General features: G+C 36.1%; 1 protein-coding gene across 17 annotated transcripts in view; it reads left to right on the forward strand.

Moving 5' to 3' along the window:
- The window catches only part of MAPK10 (mitogen-activated protein kinase 10), a 580375-nt gene that overhangs the window by 525905 nt on the left and 39085 nt on the right, over nucleotides 1–15385 (forward strand). For all 17 annotated transcript variants that reach the window (XR_006201836.1, XR_006201835.1, XR_006201837.1 and 14 more), the window contains 2 exons: nucleotides 4684–4747; nucleotides 6448–6525. Coding sequence is in view for 3 of the 17 variants with exons in the window: in XM_042935997.1 (XP_042791931.1) it covers nucleotides 4684–4747; nucleotides 6448–6525 (142 nt within the window). In the remaining 14 variants the exon portion in view is untranslated. The remainder of the gene's footprint in view (nucleotides 1–4683; nucleotides 4748–6447; nucleotides 6526–15385) is intronic.

Here is a 15385-nt window from a genome sequence, read left to right on the forward strand (position 1 = left end):
TATAAAGAGCTTAGCACATAGTATCTTCTCAGAAAAAAATGACTTCTCTTAATTAGAGAACAGTGTTTTTCACTTATCAAACTCTTAAAGATATTTGGGAAAGAGCATTAGAACTCTTCTTTTCTTTTCTTTTTTCTTTTTTTAGTGTCACAATCTGTTCTGCAGCTCCTTTTTTTTTTATTTGTATACAATATCCATATTGGTATTGAGGATATTTCTTCTATATCTTTCTACTTCTTTAGGTGCTATCTGGCATTAAAATACTTCATCAACGATCTATCTGAATCTTTCTGAGTGTGGTGACAGTTTTGAGGATTGGAAACCTTTATGGGGTTCAAAGTTATGCTTTTTATCATGCCCTTCTGATTCCTTGAAAGCTAAATTCTTCATTTGTTTCATTCATAAGAAATAGAGAATTACTCCCTCTTTTTGAAACTCTCTGAACACTTGACTTCTATAACATTACAATATTTTTATTATCCATGTATTTCTTTAAGTGTTCCTTCTTTCCTTCTTCTCTTCTTTCCCCTCGTCTTCTCTTCCTCCTCCTTCTCCTTCTTAGTGCACTTCTCTTCCACGGGTCAACTTTTAAACCTTGGTGTCTGGCAGGGGTCCATTTTGGCCTTTTACTCTTCCTACCTGCATTCACTCTATGGGTGACCTCATGCACTGTCATGATTTCAACAAACATCTGTTGCTAATAGTTTTGAATCTATACATCTCTAGCCAACAGCAGTCCTATGATCACCAGATCATCTATTTAATTATCAAATAGACCTCTCTATCCACATAACACTTGGCTTACCTCTCTACCAATCTCATTTCCCTTTTTTCATTCTCTGTCCTTTTAGACAGTCCCATAAATACCATAATTGTCCAGCTATTTAGCTTAGTAATCTGGGAATCATTCTTTCTCATTATACACATTTAATCAAAAACAAAATTCTACCAATTTAATTTCTTAATCAATATTAAATAAATATTAATATCTACCAATTAACATTTATTAATTCTTGAATCTATATTTTCTATCCATCTTGACCTTCCATATTCTAGTCAGGCCTTTTTAATTTATTTTCTAGATCATGCATTAGCTCCCTAAATATTTCTGTTTTCAGTTGTGTCTTTCTTCAATCCAGCCATGGATTTGTCCATGCCATTCTCTTAAATTCAAGAAGTCTTTGCTCCATATCACGGTACCCAGGACCATCCTTGATCTAGCCTTTGCCTGACCCATCTCCTCTAGGCACAGCTCTTATTGCTTGTCACTTCTTAAGTATGTCATGTGTTACTTTCAAAGAATTGTTTCCGATTCTCTTTGCATGTGTGTGCACCCAAACAAACAAACATGCATCCACCACCAACACGACTATGCTGTTTTCTAGGTTCTGTGCCTGGAGTCATCTTGTCCTTCTCCTTTTTTTTTTGACAGCATCCTCCACCACCTTTCCTCATGGAACTAGTACAGATGTCATCTACTCCAAGAAGCAAAATGTTTTCCTAGGGTTTGTTAAGATTTCTTCACTCTATTCCCCTATACCACATACATATTTTTTTTTATCATGTTGTGTATTAATTTTCTGGTTTATATCAGTCCACTGAGTTGTGAGCTCCTTGAGGTCAGAAGCCATATTATCTAGTTTTGAAGTTTCAATTTTTAATATAGTCTGGTGCATATTACGTGCCCAAGACCTTTACTGAATTAATGAGTTTAATAAACAAATACATTGATTCTAATATTCACTAACTCAGTGATTATGTATTTGTCTATGTGTTATCTCATTTAATTAAAACAATTTGTACATGTATATATAATAACATTAATATGAAACATCTAATCCATATTGTTATTTTTTATGTAATCCATTTGAATTCATGGTTCGATATCTATAAGAATTTCAAGCAAGGAAGTAGAGTCCAAAATCTTCAAAAATAACAGAAAGAGAATTTCAGTCTCTTGAGGAACATTCAAAAGCATTCAAGTCACAAGCCCTACTAACTTTCCATATATTATCCTGAATTTCATCTTATCCTTGATTTTCTCACATTTCAAATTGTTCCAATCTAGTAAATTTTTTTGGAAATATTCTCTGGGGCCCTTCTCTTTATCCTCACTCCTCATTTCTTTTTCATTTAGATTGCTACCTGGAAAAAGAGAATCCTTTCTGTTTAATAAGGGTGGGAGATAACTGAGCAATAAAACACTAGCTTCTCTTTAGAGGGTGGAGGCAGAGGGTGTTGTGGACAATTGCATCTAATGATTGCTGTGTAAGCACATATATGTGTGTGTGTGTGTGTATATATATATATATATATATATATATATATATATATAACATATATATATATGTTTGAATATGACATTACTCTCTTTAGATTATTGGTCAATTCCTCTTTTATATTTTTATGTAGAAGACATCTTTATGTGACTGTACCCTTCCATTGCAGGTGATTACATTTCCTCTTAAAACAAACAAAAAAACCCACAACTCTGAACATGTAGCTGTTTCAATCATAGCTATAATGCAAATATGTTTTGCAGCCGTTTTGGTTTGTTGAAAGGAAAAACCTTGGACTCAGTACTTTTTCTCTGTTTGTAGTTTGCTTGTGGTTAGAGTCTACGTACTTCATGCTTTATATACACTACCAACAGCTGTATGATGAAGTTCCAAGGAAAGCCTCTCTCAAAATAGTTTTGTTACAGAGAGAAAATGGCATTTATGCACTTTGGCAGGAACTGTACTCTTGAACCATGTTCAGTTTTGAAATTTGAATGGAAAAATCCACTTCATGGAGAAGCCAGCCACACAAGATCCTGAGCTGAGTCTATTGTTAGAAGGAGAAAGAAGTGCCAACAAGGCATAGAGCTCTGGGGACCTCTGAAAGCTTGTGTATGCTGTGTTTGGCAGAGGATGTCCCCTCAGCATTATAGGAAGAGGCAAAGCAGGAAACCTGCCACTTGGAAAAATGTCTTTACATTACATTACAAAACAAAACAAAAAACTGTTTACTCATTACATCATAATATTCCTATAATTTGGGAATCCTTTGTAATTTGGGGTAGAAGATGATGACTTAGTCAAGTCCTGAGGACAGTGCCTAATCACCCTGTCCCCTTACCTTTATATAATTGTATTTTTATGTTCCCTTTAGCATCATGGGATAGGGTGGGGTCTCATTTTGCTTAATTCTTTCAATAAAGACTACTCAGCCAGCCATGTTTGAATCACAGTAGCTGGTTTAAAGCTTTTTGCTCCAGTAACAATTATAGGAGTTAAAGGAATGTCTAGCCTCATCAGTAGTTACTTCTCAATAATTCAGTATTCTGTTAAGTTGCCTGACCACAATGGGGCAAATTCTTTTCTTTTCATATAGTTACTTCTGTAGTATGTGAGGCTACCCCAGCATATCAGGACTAGAATGAAAATTCATATCTGTCATGATTCAGGCTGAATGCAGTAAAGAAGGACTACTATAGTAGTAAGACTGGCCAACAACCTCCAACAGAAGCCAAGAGCTGTCTTTGAAAGTCTTGTCCAAAGCCTTCGTATGACAGCCATTTTTGAGGGATGCATGTCCATAGGCCTGAGTCACTTTATCGAGTAACTCTTTGAGTTGCTTACAATAAATATTGCTGTTGGAGTGTTAGGCAACATGAATTCTATGGTCCCCTGTCTCATGGCACCAGAAATTGGTAGTTCTTATTTCATTCAATCCATCGCCAGCCGATGGAACTTCTTAGCCCCTTCTCCATGTATCTCATGGTGATATTTTTTTCCAAGAAATATTTTTTTTCTTTCCATCTCTTGGCCTGAGGTAGAGCTACCATAGGGCATCATGATATATCTCCCCTATCTGGAGATCTTATTCCTCTTCAGGAAGAAGAGATCAAGGAATCTGAGACCCTCCTTCCTGGAAGGCACCTAGATTTATGAAAATCTCTCCTTTTCCATCTCTGAACTCTTCATAGCAAGAGAAATGCTGATGGCATAAGTCAGACTGAAGGTCCTCTCATATGATATCCCCCAGAGAGGGCTAACCAAAGGGCCTCTCAGAGGTTTACAGTGGCCCACCTCTATAAAAAACTGGCAGAGTCTTCTGCCTACGGGGAGAAAATATCATTTAAATATTGGGAATATAACTATATGTAAAGGTATTTTATGATGCTTCACAAAAAATTTAAAAGTTTGATTAGATCTAAATATGGCTTTATACTAGGGACTATTACTATGGCCTATTGAGGGATATTAAAAACTTCTTCAGGAGGATCTGAGAATGGAACAAAATCTTATCAGTGGGGGATAGTTTGGGTAGGGTTCTGTTATAAAGCAAGTGAATGGAGGAAATAGCTTCTGGGTCTTTATAATCTAATGTCTTACTTGCTTTTTAAAGATTGGCTTTATTAGTTTCTTAGATTTGGTTTCTGAATCAGAAGGTTTTGGGAAGTGAGCTCTTAGGATTTGGATTCTGCTGCTTTACTTGGTCAGCAGCAACTATTGGCATATAAATGAGTCCTTCATAAGTCTAGAAATTTTAACTTCTGCACCACTGCAATTACCCCAAAATTAATATGCGAGTCTCCTCGCCACCAAAATCAATGAACAGCAAGTTACTCCATGCACTGTAAAATTTAGTTATATTTGGGTTATTACACAAAGTTTATTGTTTGTTTTTATTCTGCAGCCTCCACCTCAGATATATGACAAACAGTTGGACGAAAGAGAACACACCATTGAAGAATGGAAAGGTGACTCTACCACTTAAATATACATTTTGCTTTATTGAAACTCAGAAAATATCTTCAAGGCATCTCTCTTTAAAGCAATTTGGTAACAGATGATTTTATAATTGCTATCCTCAGACAATTTTCAAAGTTCTCGAAACGTCATCAGTCTTTTCATACTAATAACAATATTGCATTTACTCAAGAATGAAAGGAATTAATTACTGGTACTTTTTAAAAGAGTACTGATTGTCAAAGTATTTGTTATGCTGGAGGGCATGCTTCAATTCAAAATTTCAGAATTATACATCCCATGTTTGTGTATAAAATTATCATATAAAATGGATTAAATTAAGCCTAAGATTACTTTAGACATTAGAAAATAAAAGATATTTAATGTATGAATTCATTTGGTTAATTTTTAGGACTTGAAAATCTAAATAGGAAATCTATGTATCTGAATGGCTTATTTATCCTTCAAAGTAAGAAAATAATGAATAAATACATTAGTTCACTTTTTTTCCACCAAAACTCTTCCAAACACATAATGAATAGTCAAGATTATACTCAGGGTGAAACAAAGCAGAAACTATGAAGAATTATTAAACTAAGATAAATAACTACACAGTAGAATAAAAGAACTACAGAGTAGAGATAAGCAAATACAGATCATAACAAACCATTCAGTCAAAATGGGGAGGAACATAAAAGGAAGATCTGAAGAGAAAAAATATTTGAGCTGACTTGAAGGAATTAATCATTATAAATTGAGAAAAAAAGAATAAAACAGAGGAAAATACCAGTATGGGGACACATGGAGAAAACAAAGGATAGGGATGAGCAAAAAGTGTTATAAAGATAGCAAAGAGATTTCTCTGGCCAAGGGGTCCTGTTGGATAATATGGAAAAACGAGCATGTGCAAACAGTAGACCAAGTAAACAAGTAAACTAAATGATGGACAGAAAAGACTTGATATGCTCTAAATAAGGACAAGAAGGCACTCTTAGGGGTTTGTGAATAGGTAAGTATTAAGAGATAAATATCACTTAAAAATGAACATGGATTAAATTAGAAACCAGAGAAAGAAATTATGGTGAAGGATAATGATTATATAAACTGGAACTCATTGCAAAGCAAGAATGAATAACACTGAATGATTTTTAGCAAACAGGGGAAAATTAAAAGAAATGAAGTTACATAATTTAACTCTAGCAAAGAAAGAGCCATGAATGGATGCCTGTTTGGAAATAAATGTAATAATTGTTATCATGTTGGGTTTGAGGCAAGTTTAATTTTACAACTCCAAGATTTCAGTATGAAAAAAAAAAATGAAGAAGCAGTTGGGAAATTGTTGGAAAGTAATAAAGTCAGGAGAGTATGTGCATCTCTTAGGAAGTGAATATAGAAGAAAACTGTATGCTCAAAACTGGGCCATTAAAGTTCTTAGGAGATAAAGTTAGATGGCATCAGAAATCCCCCCAAAAATTCAGAACCAAGTAGAATGTATATTCTTCATACATTTATTTGGTCAAATACTTTACTGAGCACTTACTTTTTCCAGGCTTTGTGCTTTTGCAAGACAAAGTAGAAATAGAGGAGTAAAGGAATCCCGATTGATTTTTAATTTACTCAACCCCATCAGAATGTTATTATTTTTCATTAATAAGTTTTCTCTGCATATTAAAGATAATTTTTTTATGATCCTGACAACTGTTTCTTACAGAACTTATCTACAAGGAGGTAATGAATTCAGAAGAAAAGACTAAAAATGGTGTTGTAAAAGGACAACCTTCTCCTTCAGGTACTCACTCTCAGTGAATAACTAATAAACCAGTACTTGTGTATTTTTCTTGACCTTGAAGAGGGATTGCAGGCAATAACATTGCTAATAGAGCAAAAACACTAATGTCATATGATTATTTCTCTCTAGTGATTTTCGTTCTATTCTTTTTGATATTCAGTGTGGCATTCATTTTGATCATGATTATTGATTATGACTAGGACAAAAGATAATAGTGAATCTTGAAGAAATGTTGACAAGGGCTGGTTAAAGGGTAACTGCTTCTCATCAAAAGACAGAGCCATCATGCACCCTGACCACCATGTCAATGTAGAGGTCAGGAATCCCTCCAGTCAAAACCTCTTTCCTCAGTCACTTGTGTTTGAACTCTTCCCAAGTTTGGCGTGACAGTAGTTGAAACATCTGCCAAGATGCGTTCTGATTAAAGTCAGCATGGAAAATCTTTCAGTTTGCCATCGACAGAAACAAATACACGTTTGTACATATACTGTGCATATTTTTCTGATCCTAGTAATGTGCTTTAGGATTACTTGAGATAATTTACTTACACTCGGTGCTACTATATTCTTCCTAAGACCTATGTTCTGAATATAAGGAAAGTATGTGTGTGTGTGTGTGTGTGTGTGTGTGTGTGTGTGTATAATGCACTGAGCCACCCATGCACCCCTCTAAAACTCTTTATATATATATATATATATATACACACACACACACACACACACACATATGTATATATATATACATATATATATGTATATGTATATATATATACATATGTGTGTGTGTGTGTGTGTGTGTGTGTGTGTATAAAGAGTTTTAGAGGGGTGCCTGGATGGCTCAATGCGTTAAGCATCTGACTCTTGATTTTGGCTCAGGTCATGATCTCAGGTTTGTGAAATTGAGCCCTGTGTAGGGCTCTGCATGACAGAGAGGAGCCTGCTTGGGATTCTCTGTCTTCCATTCTCTCTACCCCTCCCTTGCTCTCGCGTGCACACTGGTGCACTCTCCTTCTCTTTCTCTCTCTTGCTCTAAAAAAAAGGAGTTTTAGAAAATGTGATGGCTTATCTCTAACTTTAAACTAAACTCAATTCATTCTGGCAAGAATGTAGTTTCCAAATGATTAGTTTAGAGAAAAATGGATTTGATGCCCTACCTTTGATAAACATTTTTTCCCCTATGGACCTTAAATTGTTTCAGGAAAAAGGATGTAGGATAAATAATAAATTCTTCATACTCATACTAATCTTTGAATAATTGGTTTGCACCCAAATCACTATGATATCCAAACAGATACAATTTAGTTAGGACATGTTTTCTCATTTGAGTAATGTCCAGTTTTATCCCCAAGTCTTTCCTTTCCTCAAAGAGGGTGAAAAAAATCATTGGGTTGTCCGTCCACCCTGCTCATTCATCCTAGCATTTAGACTGATGCAGGTCTGCAGAAGTGGTGCCTAACCTACTTGTATGTTCTGTCTGATTCTGATTCTGATTCTGATTAAGGAACCCAAACACTGAATCCAACAGCCTCAAGATGCTACCTTCTAAGGCAGAAAGACTCCTTGTTTTAAGGATTCCCCTAATGGTCAGAACATGTTTTTCTGTGATCATTAAGAGGTCAAAATACCAGCATCCAGTGAAGGTGACCTAGGACCTCAGGCTCAGACTGGACTAAATTTTTTGCAGGGTCTCTTCTATTCATCTTTAATTCAAGTTACAATTTATTCATCTCCATTCCTTTTTTCAAAGAGCTTGGGGTCATGCCACCCACTTCAGGGCACCCCATCTTCAGCTTATTTCATGCTCTATATTCCCCTCAACCCCAACCAGATCTCTGCAACATTTAATCTGGGATGACATAAAATCCACAATTCTCTTTTCAATACTTTTACAACACTTCCACAAAAATCTTATTCCCATGACCCATTTTATGCAAACTGTATAGTTCAGGGAAGGCAAAAAAAGGACTGAGGATGATACATATGAGATTAATTAATCATTAAAGGGATGGGATGAGTGGTCTGCCATATGAAGAAGGGTTTAAACATTTGGTAAAGAAATGGAGTTTGTATAAAATCAAGGCATAATTCTTTCATCATTAAAACCATCATTCATATGCAAAAAGAAAGTGAGTACATGTAGAAGATTCTTTCAACTCATTAATGAGGGAAATGGCAGAATGGCAAAGATAGTTCAATGAAAGTATGAGAAATTAAGATTTATGTAGTCTGTGGGAAAAAAAGAATATTGAAATAAGATCACTAAATTAACCCAAAACTTATAAATGTCCTAGGGCAACCAAGCTTATCTTTGTGCTTATCTTTTCTACGAGGCAGAAAAAAACCCTGATAATTTTATTTGATTAGTTTCATACAAGTTTACAGTGTATAAAGGATCATAACCAATTGAGAACATTAAGTCAAATAAAGTTATGTTCCATAAAAAATCAGATTATCCTTAGGTGGGCTTGTCAGAAAATACTCAAGTGTGATATTAAAAGGTTGCATAGTCATTTTTTTGCCCTAATCCCAAGTGTTGGGTAATATTCCTGAATAGTACCTAAAGTTACATATATAACTGCATGCTATGAATAGGCAGACCAAAGTCTTCATCAAGTAAACTCTCTTAAGTTTGAAAGAAATACATTTAAGGTGAATAAAACCAAAGGCTAGTTTATACAGCAGTTTGTTATTTCTGGAGGGGCTGGAAAATAAATGCATTCCACTAAAATTATTTAATGATAAATATAACCTAGTCTTAGAGAATTAGAATATAGGGCCAAGGTGTATGAAATTGCTGCCAATTCAGATTCGATTTGTTTAATTTTTTTAAATGTGTGTTTATTTTTCAGAGAGAGAGAGACAGAGTGCAAGTGGGGGAGGGGCAGAGAAAAAGGGATTCACAGAATCTGAAGCAGGCTCCAGGCTCCAAGCTGTCAGCACAGAGCCCAGTGTAAGGCTTGAGCTCATGAACCCTGAGATCATGACCTGAGCTGAAGTCAGATGCTTAACAGATTGAGCCACCCAGGCTCCCCTAGATTCAATTTGTTTTAAAATCAAACACATCACTCTATTTAGATTCACCCACTCCAGTAGTAAATTTTTCTCTGAATTTCCCCATTTCTATTATGGCAGATCTATTTTCTCAGCCTCCCACTCTGAAATCCCTGATTGACTTTTTATTCCACACTTGCATTATCACTGACCGTCACTTTCTACATCTTAAAAATTCTGCTTGCTGGATGTCTTACATCTAATTACTACCAACCCTTTCCATTAATACCACGATGATTGAAGTTGTCCTGAAGTAATCTTCCTGACTTTAGTCTCTACTTAAATTGATCTTTCAAGACTATAGGTTTGGGGGTTCCATGGATGAGTGCTCTCCAATGGCTTTGCATCATCTACAATTTGAGTCTAGTAACCTTTTCCTGATATTGATGGCTCTCTATAATATACGCCAGGTTTTTCCACCTTTCACACTCTACCTATTGTAGACTCCTATGTTCACTATTTTACTTGACTGGATCCTTGCCTTTTGGAATGCTGCCCATTGTAAAGTGTTGCCTTATCAAATACTACCTTCTCCCGAAATAGTGTTTATATGTGTCCTAAAAGACTTCATATTTTATCAAAGAGTAAGATCTTTCCTTCTTATGGGTCCTAGTAGTCCCTATAATTTATTTTATTTTTTTAAGCTTTTATTTATTGATTGATTTTGAGAGAAAAAATGTGTGCATGGGGCAGGGGCAGAGAGAGAAGAAGAGAGAATCCCAAGTAGGCTCCACGCTGTCAGCAGAGTCTGATCTCATGAACCACGAGATCATGACCTGATCTGAAATCAAGAGTTAGACACTTAACCAGCTGAACCACCTAGGCGCCCCAGTCCCTGTATTTTAAATATTGTTTTATAACTTATTGGTTGTAAAATCATTTGAGATGAAAGACTGTATGTATCCATCCTTGTGTACCGTGCAGTGCCTAAGTGTTGTGCCTTGCATGCAATAGTAGCTTGATAAACATTCATTAATTTGAAAATTGTTGCTGAGGTTCTCCCTTATCATTGTTTCTTGCCAAAGGTGGAATTCAAGATAGGATCATAGCTTTGATACAGTATGCAAGTTAGTATGACTTATGCCAGGAAATATTTGTTCAACCTATTAATTGCCATAAAGATACATGGACCAAGTATCAAGTATATGAATTGGTGATATTGGTTTGGAGTTTGCCCATGCTTCAGATAAGGGTTTTCTTTCAGGTGGTTATTTGGTTATTTATTCGTTCTGGGAAATGTATATTTCTAAATTTTTTGTGGGCCTGTTTAGTGTGTTAATGATTAACATGCCACTTATAATATGCCACTTAGGCTCTGCCTACATGTGAGAAGGCGAGCCATTTTTTTTTAAATCATTCTAACTATCTATAACAATCGTGAATTATCTACCTTGTACACATGCCTTATTTGATAGTTGACTGGATTAACCAGTTTATAGTTAAAATGACGTGGATTCAATCTTCCACTACATGATTCTGAAGGACAATATTCATGGCTTAATTTTGAGAAGTCATATGTATACTATATATTACATGGCATAATTACATAGGATATGTTTGTATGCATCATGTTGAATAGGACAGCCTCATGCTGCGGCTGACTACTAGCTCATGAGAGCTACTTGTGTACATCTCTCCCAATTGTGAGTTTATTGACCTTGTGTTAGTCACTTGGAATCTACCATGCAGGATTTAAGATGTGGAGATTGGCCCACTCTACAAATCCAGGACATTTTTCCCCCCTTGGAGAGCCAATTGTTAAATTTTTATGGGCAAACCACTGCATGTGTGTGTTGTGTGCACGTGATATGCACTTATGCAGTAGACTGCTGAAAGAAAAAGCAATTACTAAAAAAACTTGAAAAGTCAGCTTTTTTGCTTTCTTCATTGTATTCGCCATTTCTCATTAATGTTTGCATATCATATTTATTTTGTAAATAGCCAGGATGAAGTAACAGTACAACTCCCATAATATTAAGTCATGGCCACACCAGGAACCTGGAAGCAAGAGAATAAGTTAATGCAGTTTTTTAGTGAAACTAAGAAAACCTGAGTGAAAATTGTTCTCCTGCCCAAATGCATGTTTTAGTGATACTTTAAAAATGTAAATAGGAAGTTAAATGTGCGTTTGCAGAATAATATACAGGTTTGAAATTTATCGATGGAATTGTTGTATATCAATAAGAAATAAATCTAAACTTCAGATACATTTCTAAATAAATAATTGTACTCCCTTCTGCTATCTGATTTCACTTGCACAGTGATTTATTTTCAAGAATAGCATGGCTGCTTACTTTCTGAATTGATTTATAAAGACTGCTAAGGGAATAGCAGTTCATGAATAGAAATTAATTTTCTTCTAGAGCATTTTTATAAAATGTTAGAGTTGGAACAAATATAGGAGGCTGTCCATTCCAAAAGTTCTTTGTTTACCATTCCCATTCCACCCAAGAAGTAAGCCTCCTATAAGTAACAGTGACTCACCAAAATAAACATATTTAGCATTAGGATGGGTAGAGATTTTTCAGAATCTCTAAATGGTAGATAAAACTCCCCAGGTGATTTAAATATACAACTCTCCCCCACTTACCCCCACCCACTCACCATATTCCACATACTATGGCAATGTGTCATTCCAAATTATAGTCACTGATCTAGTCCAATTGTTATTTTTTATTTAAAAACCTCATGGTTCCTGGGTGGTTCAGTTAGTTAAGCATCTGAGTCTTTGTTTCGGCTCAGGTCATGATCTCACAGTTTTGTGGGTTCGAGCCCCACATTGAGCTTTATGCTAGCAGTGTGGAGCCTGCTTGAGAGTCTCCCTCTCTCTCTCTCTCTCTCTGCCCTTCCCCCACTTACCGTCTCTCTCAAAATAAATAAATAAAGTTAAAAAAATTTAGAAACCTCAGCCCTTAATAAGATGAGGCTCAAGATCATACTTAAAGAGAAGGCTGTATCTCAGTTATTTTTTTATTCCAGTACTTCTAGTTCTCTGTGTCTACTTCTTTGTGCATGGAAAATAATTTCCTTAAAAAAAGCAGAGCAGTGATGCCTGGGTGGCTCAGTTGGTTAAGCATTGGACTTAGGCACAGGTCATGATCTCATGGTTTGTGGGTTTGAGCTCTACGTCAGGCTCTATGCTGACAGCTCAGAGCCTGGAGCCTGCTTTGGATTCCGTCTCCCTCTCTCTCTGCCCCTCTCCTGTTTGCACTCTTTCTCTCTCAAAAATAAATATTTAAAAACATTAAAAGTAAATAAATAAACATAAAAAAATTTAAAAAGTAGAACATTTTCCCTGAAATAATAAATATCTTATGACTACATAACTTATAGTTTGAGAAATTTCCATTAGCATAACTTCTTTCCGTAAAACTTTTTTTTTTTTTTTTTTTGGTCAGGTAGCATTGAAAGAGTTGCTCTTCCTCATTTGCAGCCCTACTACTATTTTGTTACTTTTAATAGCATTTTTATTGACAAAAATTTGCAATGCTTTATTCATAGCAAACTTTTTTAAAAAATTGGATTTCTCTGAAAAAAATATAGAAGGTAGGGATGTTTCACATTGCTAGGACATCCTGGGCAGGTGAATGTTATAATCAAATTCAAGTCAGTTCAGTTCCATGTAAGAGATTTTCACAAACTGTTTGGCAGTAAATTAACAATTTGAAGCCAAGGTCCATTTCTTGACTCTTCCATTTGCGTTTGGTTTTATGGTTACAAAATTTATTACCTACACAAAAAGAGACCTGAAAGGATCATTCAGTAAAGCCAGAGTAGCTGCAGTCAAGAGTGTATTTATTTTTTTCAACTTTTTTTTTTTTTTTTTTTTTATTTATTTTTGGGACAGAGAGAGACAGAGCATGAACGGGGGAGGGGCAGAGAGAGAGGGAGACACAGAATCTGAAACAGGCTCCAGGCTCCGAGCCATCAGCCCAGAGCCTGACGCGGGGCTCGAACTCACGGACCGCGAGATCGTGACCCGGCTGAAGTCGGACGCCTAACCGACTGCGCCACCCAGGCGCCCCAAGAGTGTATTTATTATAGTGCAATAGAAGTCATATAGAAGCAAAGATTTTTCAAGTAATAGTGGGGAACTGGTTGATGTTTAACAACTATCTTTATTAAAATTAATTTTTATTTTTATATTTTTAAAAATTTTTAACGTTTATTTATTTTTGAGAGACGCAGAGAAAGAGAGACAGAGTGCGAGTGGGGGAGGGGCAGAAAGAGATAGGGAGACACAGAATACGAAGCAGGCTCCAGCCTCCAAGCTGTCAGCACAGAGCCTGATGCAGGGCTGGAACTCACGAACTGTGAGATCATGAACTGAGCCAAAGTCGGATGCCTAACTGAGCCACTCAGGCGCCCCCTATCTGTTCTTTTAAAAGGACTGATTAATAGCATTTACCAATTTCTGTGGTGTACTTATTCTCACTGTGACCAATTTCAAGCTACCTATGTGACATCAATGAAGGCAGAGTTGGAAAGAGATGCTAATGCTAATACTTGGCTCTCAGAAGCCACTAAAGGCCAGCTGTAGCACACTGCTAGACAGTACACACGATTGTTTCATCATAGCACTATACAGAAAAGACCCAGTCTCATACAATAAACAGAAGTAATGGGAATTTTGTAGAGGAAACGCTAGAAGAGAGGACCTCTCTTAATGAATTTGTGCTATAAAAAATCAGGAACAGTAGTCTAGGAAACCATAGAAATACAGTTGATAAAGAGTTTGAACTTTGAGTGATCGAACGCTAACTATATAATTTGCATTCAGCATTGATAAAATAAAGGGCAGGCCATTCCAATATATAGAAGATAGCCAGCTGATGAACAAAGTGAGAAGAAAGACAACTACAACAAAATTATTTCCCTTAGTCAAAAATAGTTTAGCAGTTTTACCAGTTTCATAGAAAGGCGAAATTTGCTTTCTCTCACAAAACCTATCTAGAAGAATAGACACAAAAGATACTCGGTGCTTTGTTAAACTGAGTACTTACTCTGTGCTGAACACTAGAGATTGAGGAAGATAGGAGAAATGAAGAAGTATGATGAAGAAGTAAAAAGAAGCAAGGGAAACAAACTAGGTAATCATGTAGCAAAACTATATATGATAGTGAGATGGCTCACGTGGCATAAGACCTAGAATGTTCCACAAGTGTGTTGACAATATTCTGATTATTAAAACAGATATAGTAGGAGTGCTGTGTATTTTAGAAGCATAATCTGCAGTGTGATTCCTTTTATATAAAAAGTTTAGTAAACACTCCTTTCAGTTCTGCTAACTTCAGTTTGTGTGTTTCTGTGGGAATTTCCTCAATGTTTTTTGTAATCTCTCTAGCTGCCACATTGTTGTTGGTTTCTGTTTATTTGTAAACATCGAATTGTGTTCTTAAAACGGAACCTCGGGGCGCCTGGGTGGCTCAGTCGGTAAGCGTCCAACTTTGGCTCAGGTCATGATCTCGCGGTTCGTGAGTTCGAGCCCCACATCAGGCTCTGTGCTGACAGCTCGGAGCCTGGAGCCTGCTTGGGATTCTGTGTCTCCCTCTCGCTCTCTGCCCCTCCCCCACTCACACTCTGTCTCTCTCTCAAAAATAAACATTAAAAAAAAAAGGGAGCCTCATCTCAGGTAAGTCCTATCTCACCCTTGTTTGATCAGTACTCAACTTTAACTGTGACAATCAAAACATGTCCATATAACCAGCTCCAGCCAGGAGAGGAGAAAAACCCTATCTCAAGAGAAGACCAGGACTATTATGTAGAGATACTTTTAAATACTTTTTGATTTGTATTATGCCAAAACTTTA

This window comes from Panthera leo, chromosome B1 (genome assembly GCF_018350215.1).
Source record: "Panthera leo isolate Ple1 chromosome B1, P.leo_Ple1_pat1.1, whole genome shotgun sequence".
Lineage (NCBI taxonomy): Eukaryota > Metazoa > Chordata > Mammalia > Carnivora > Felidae > Panthera > Panthera leo.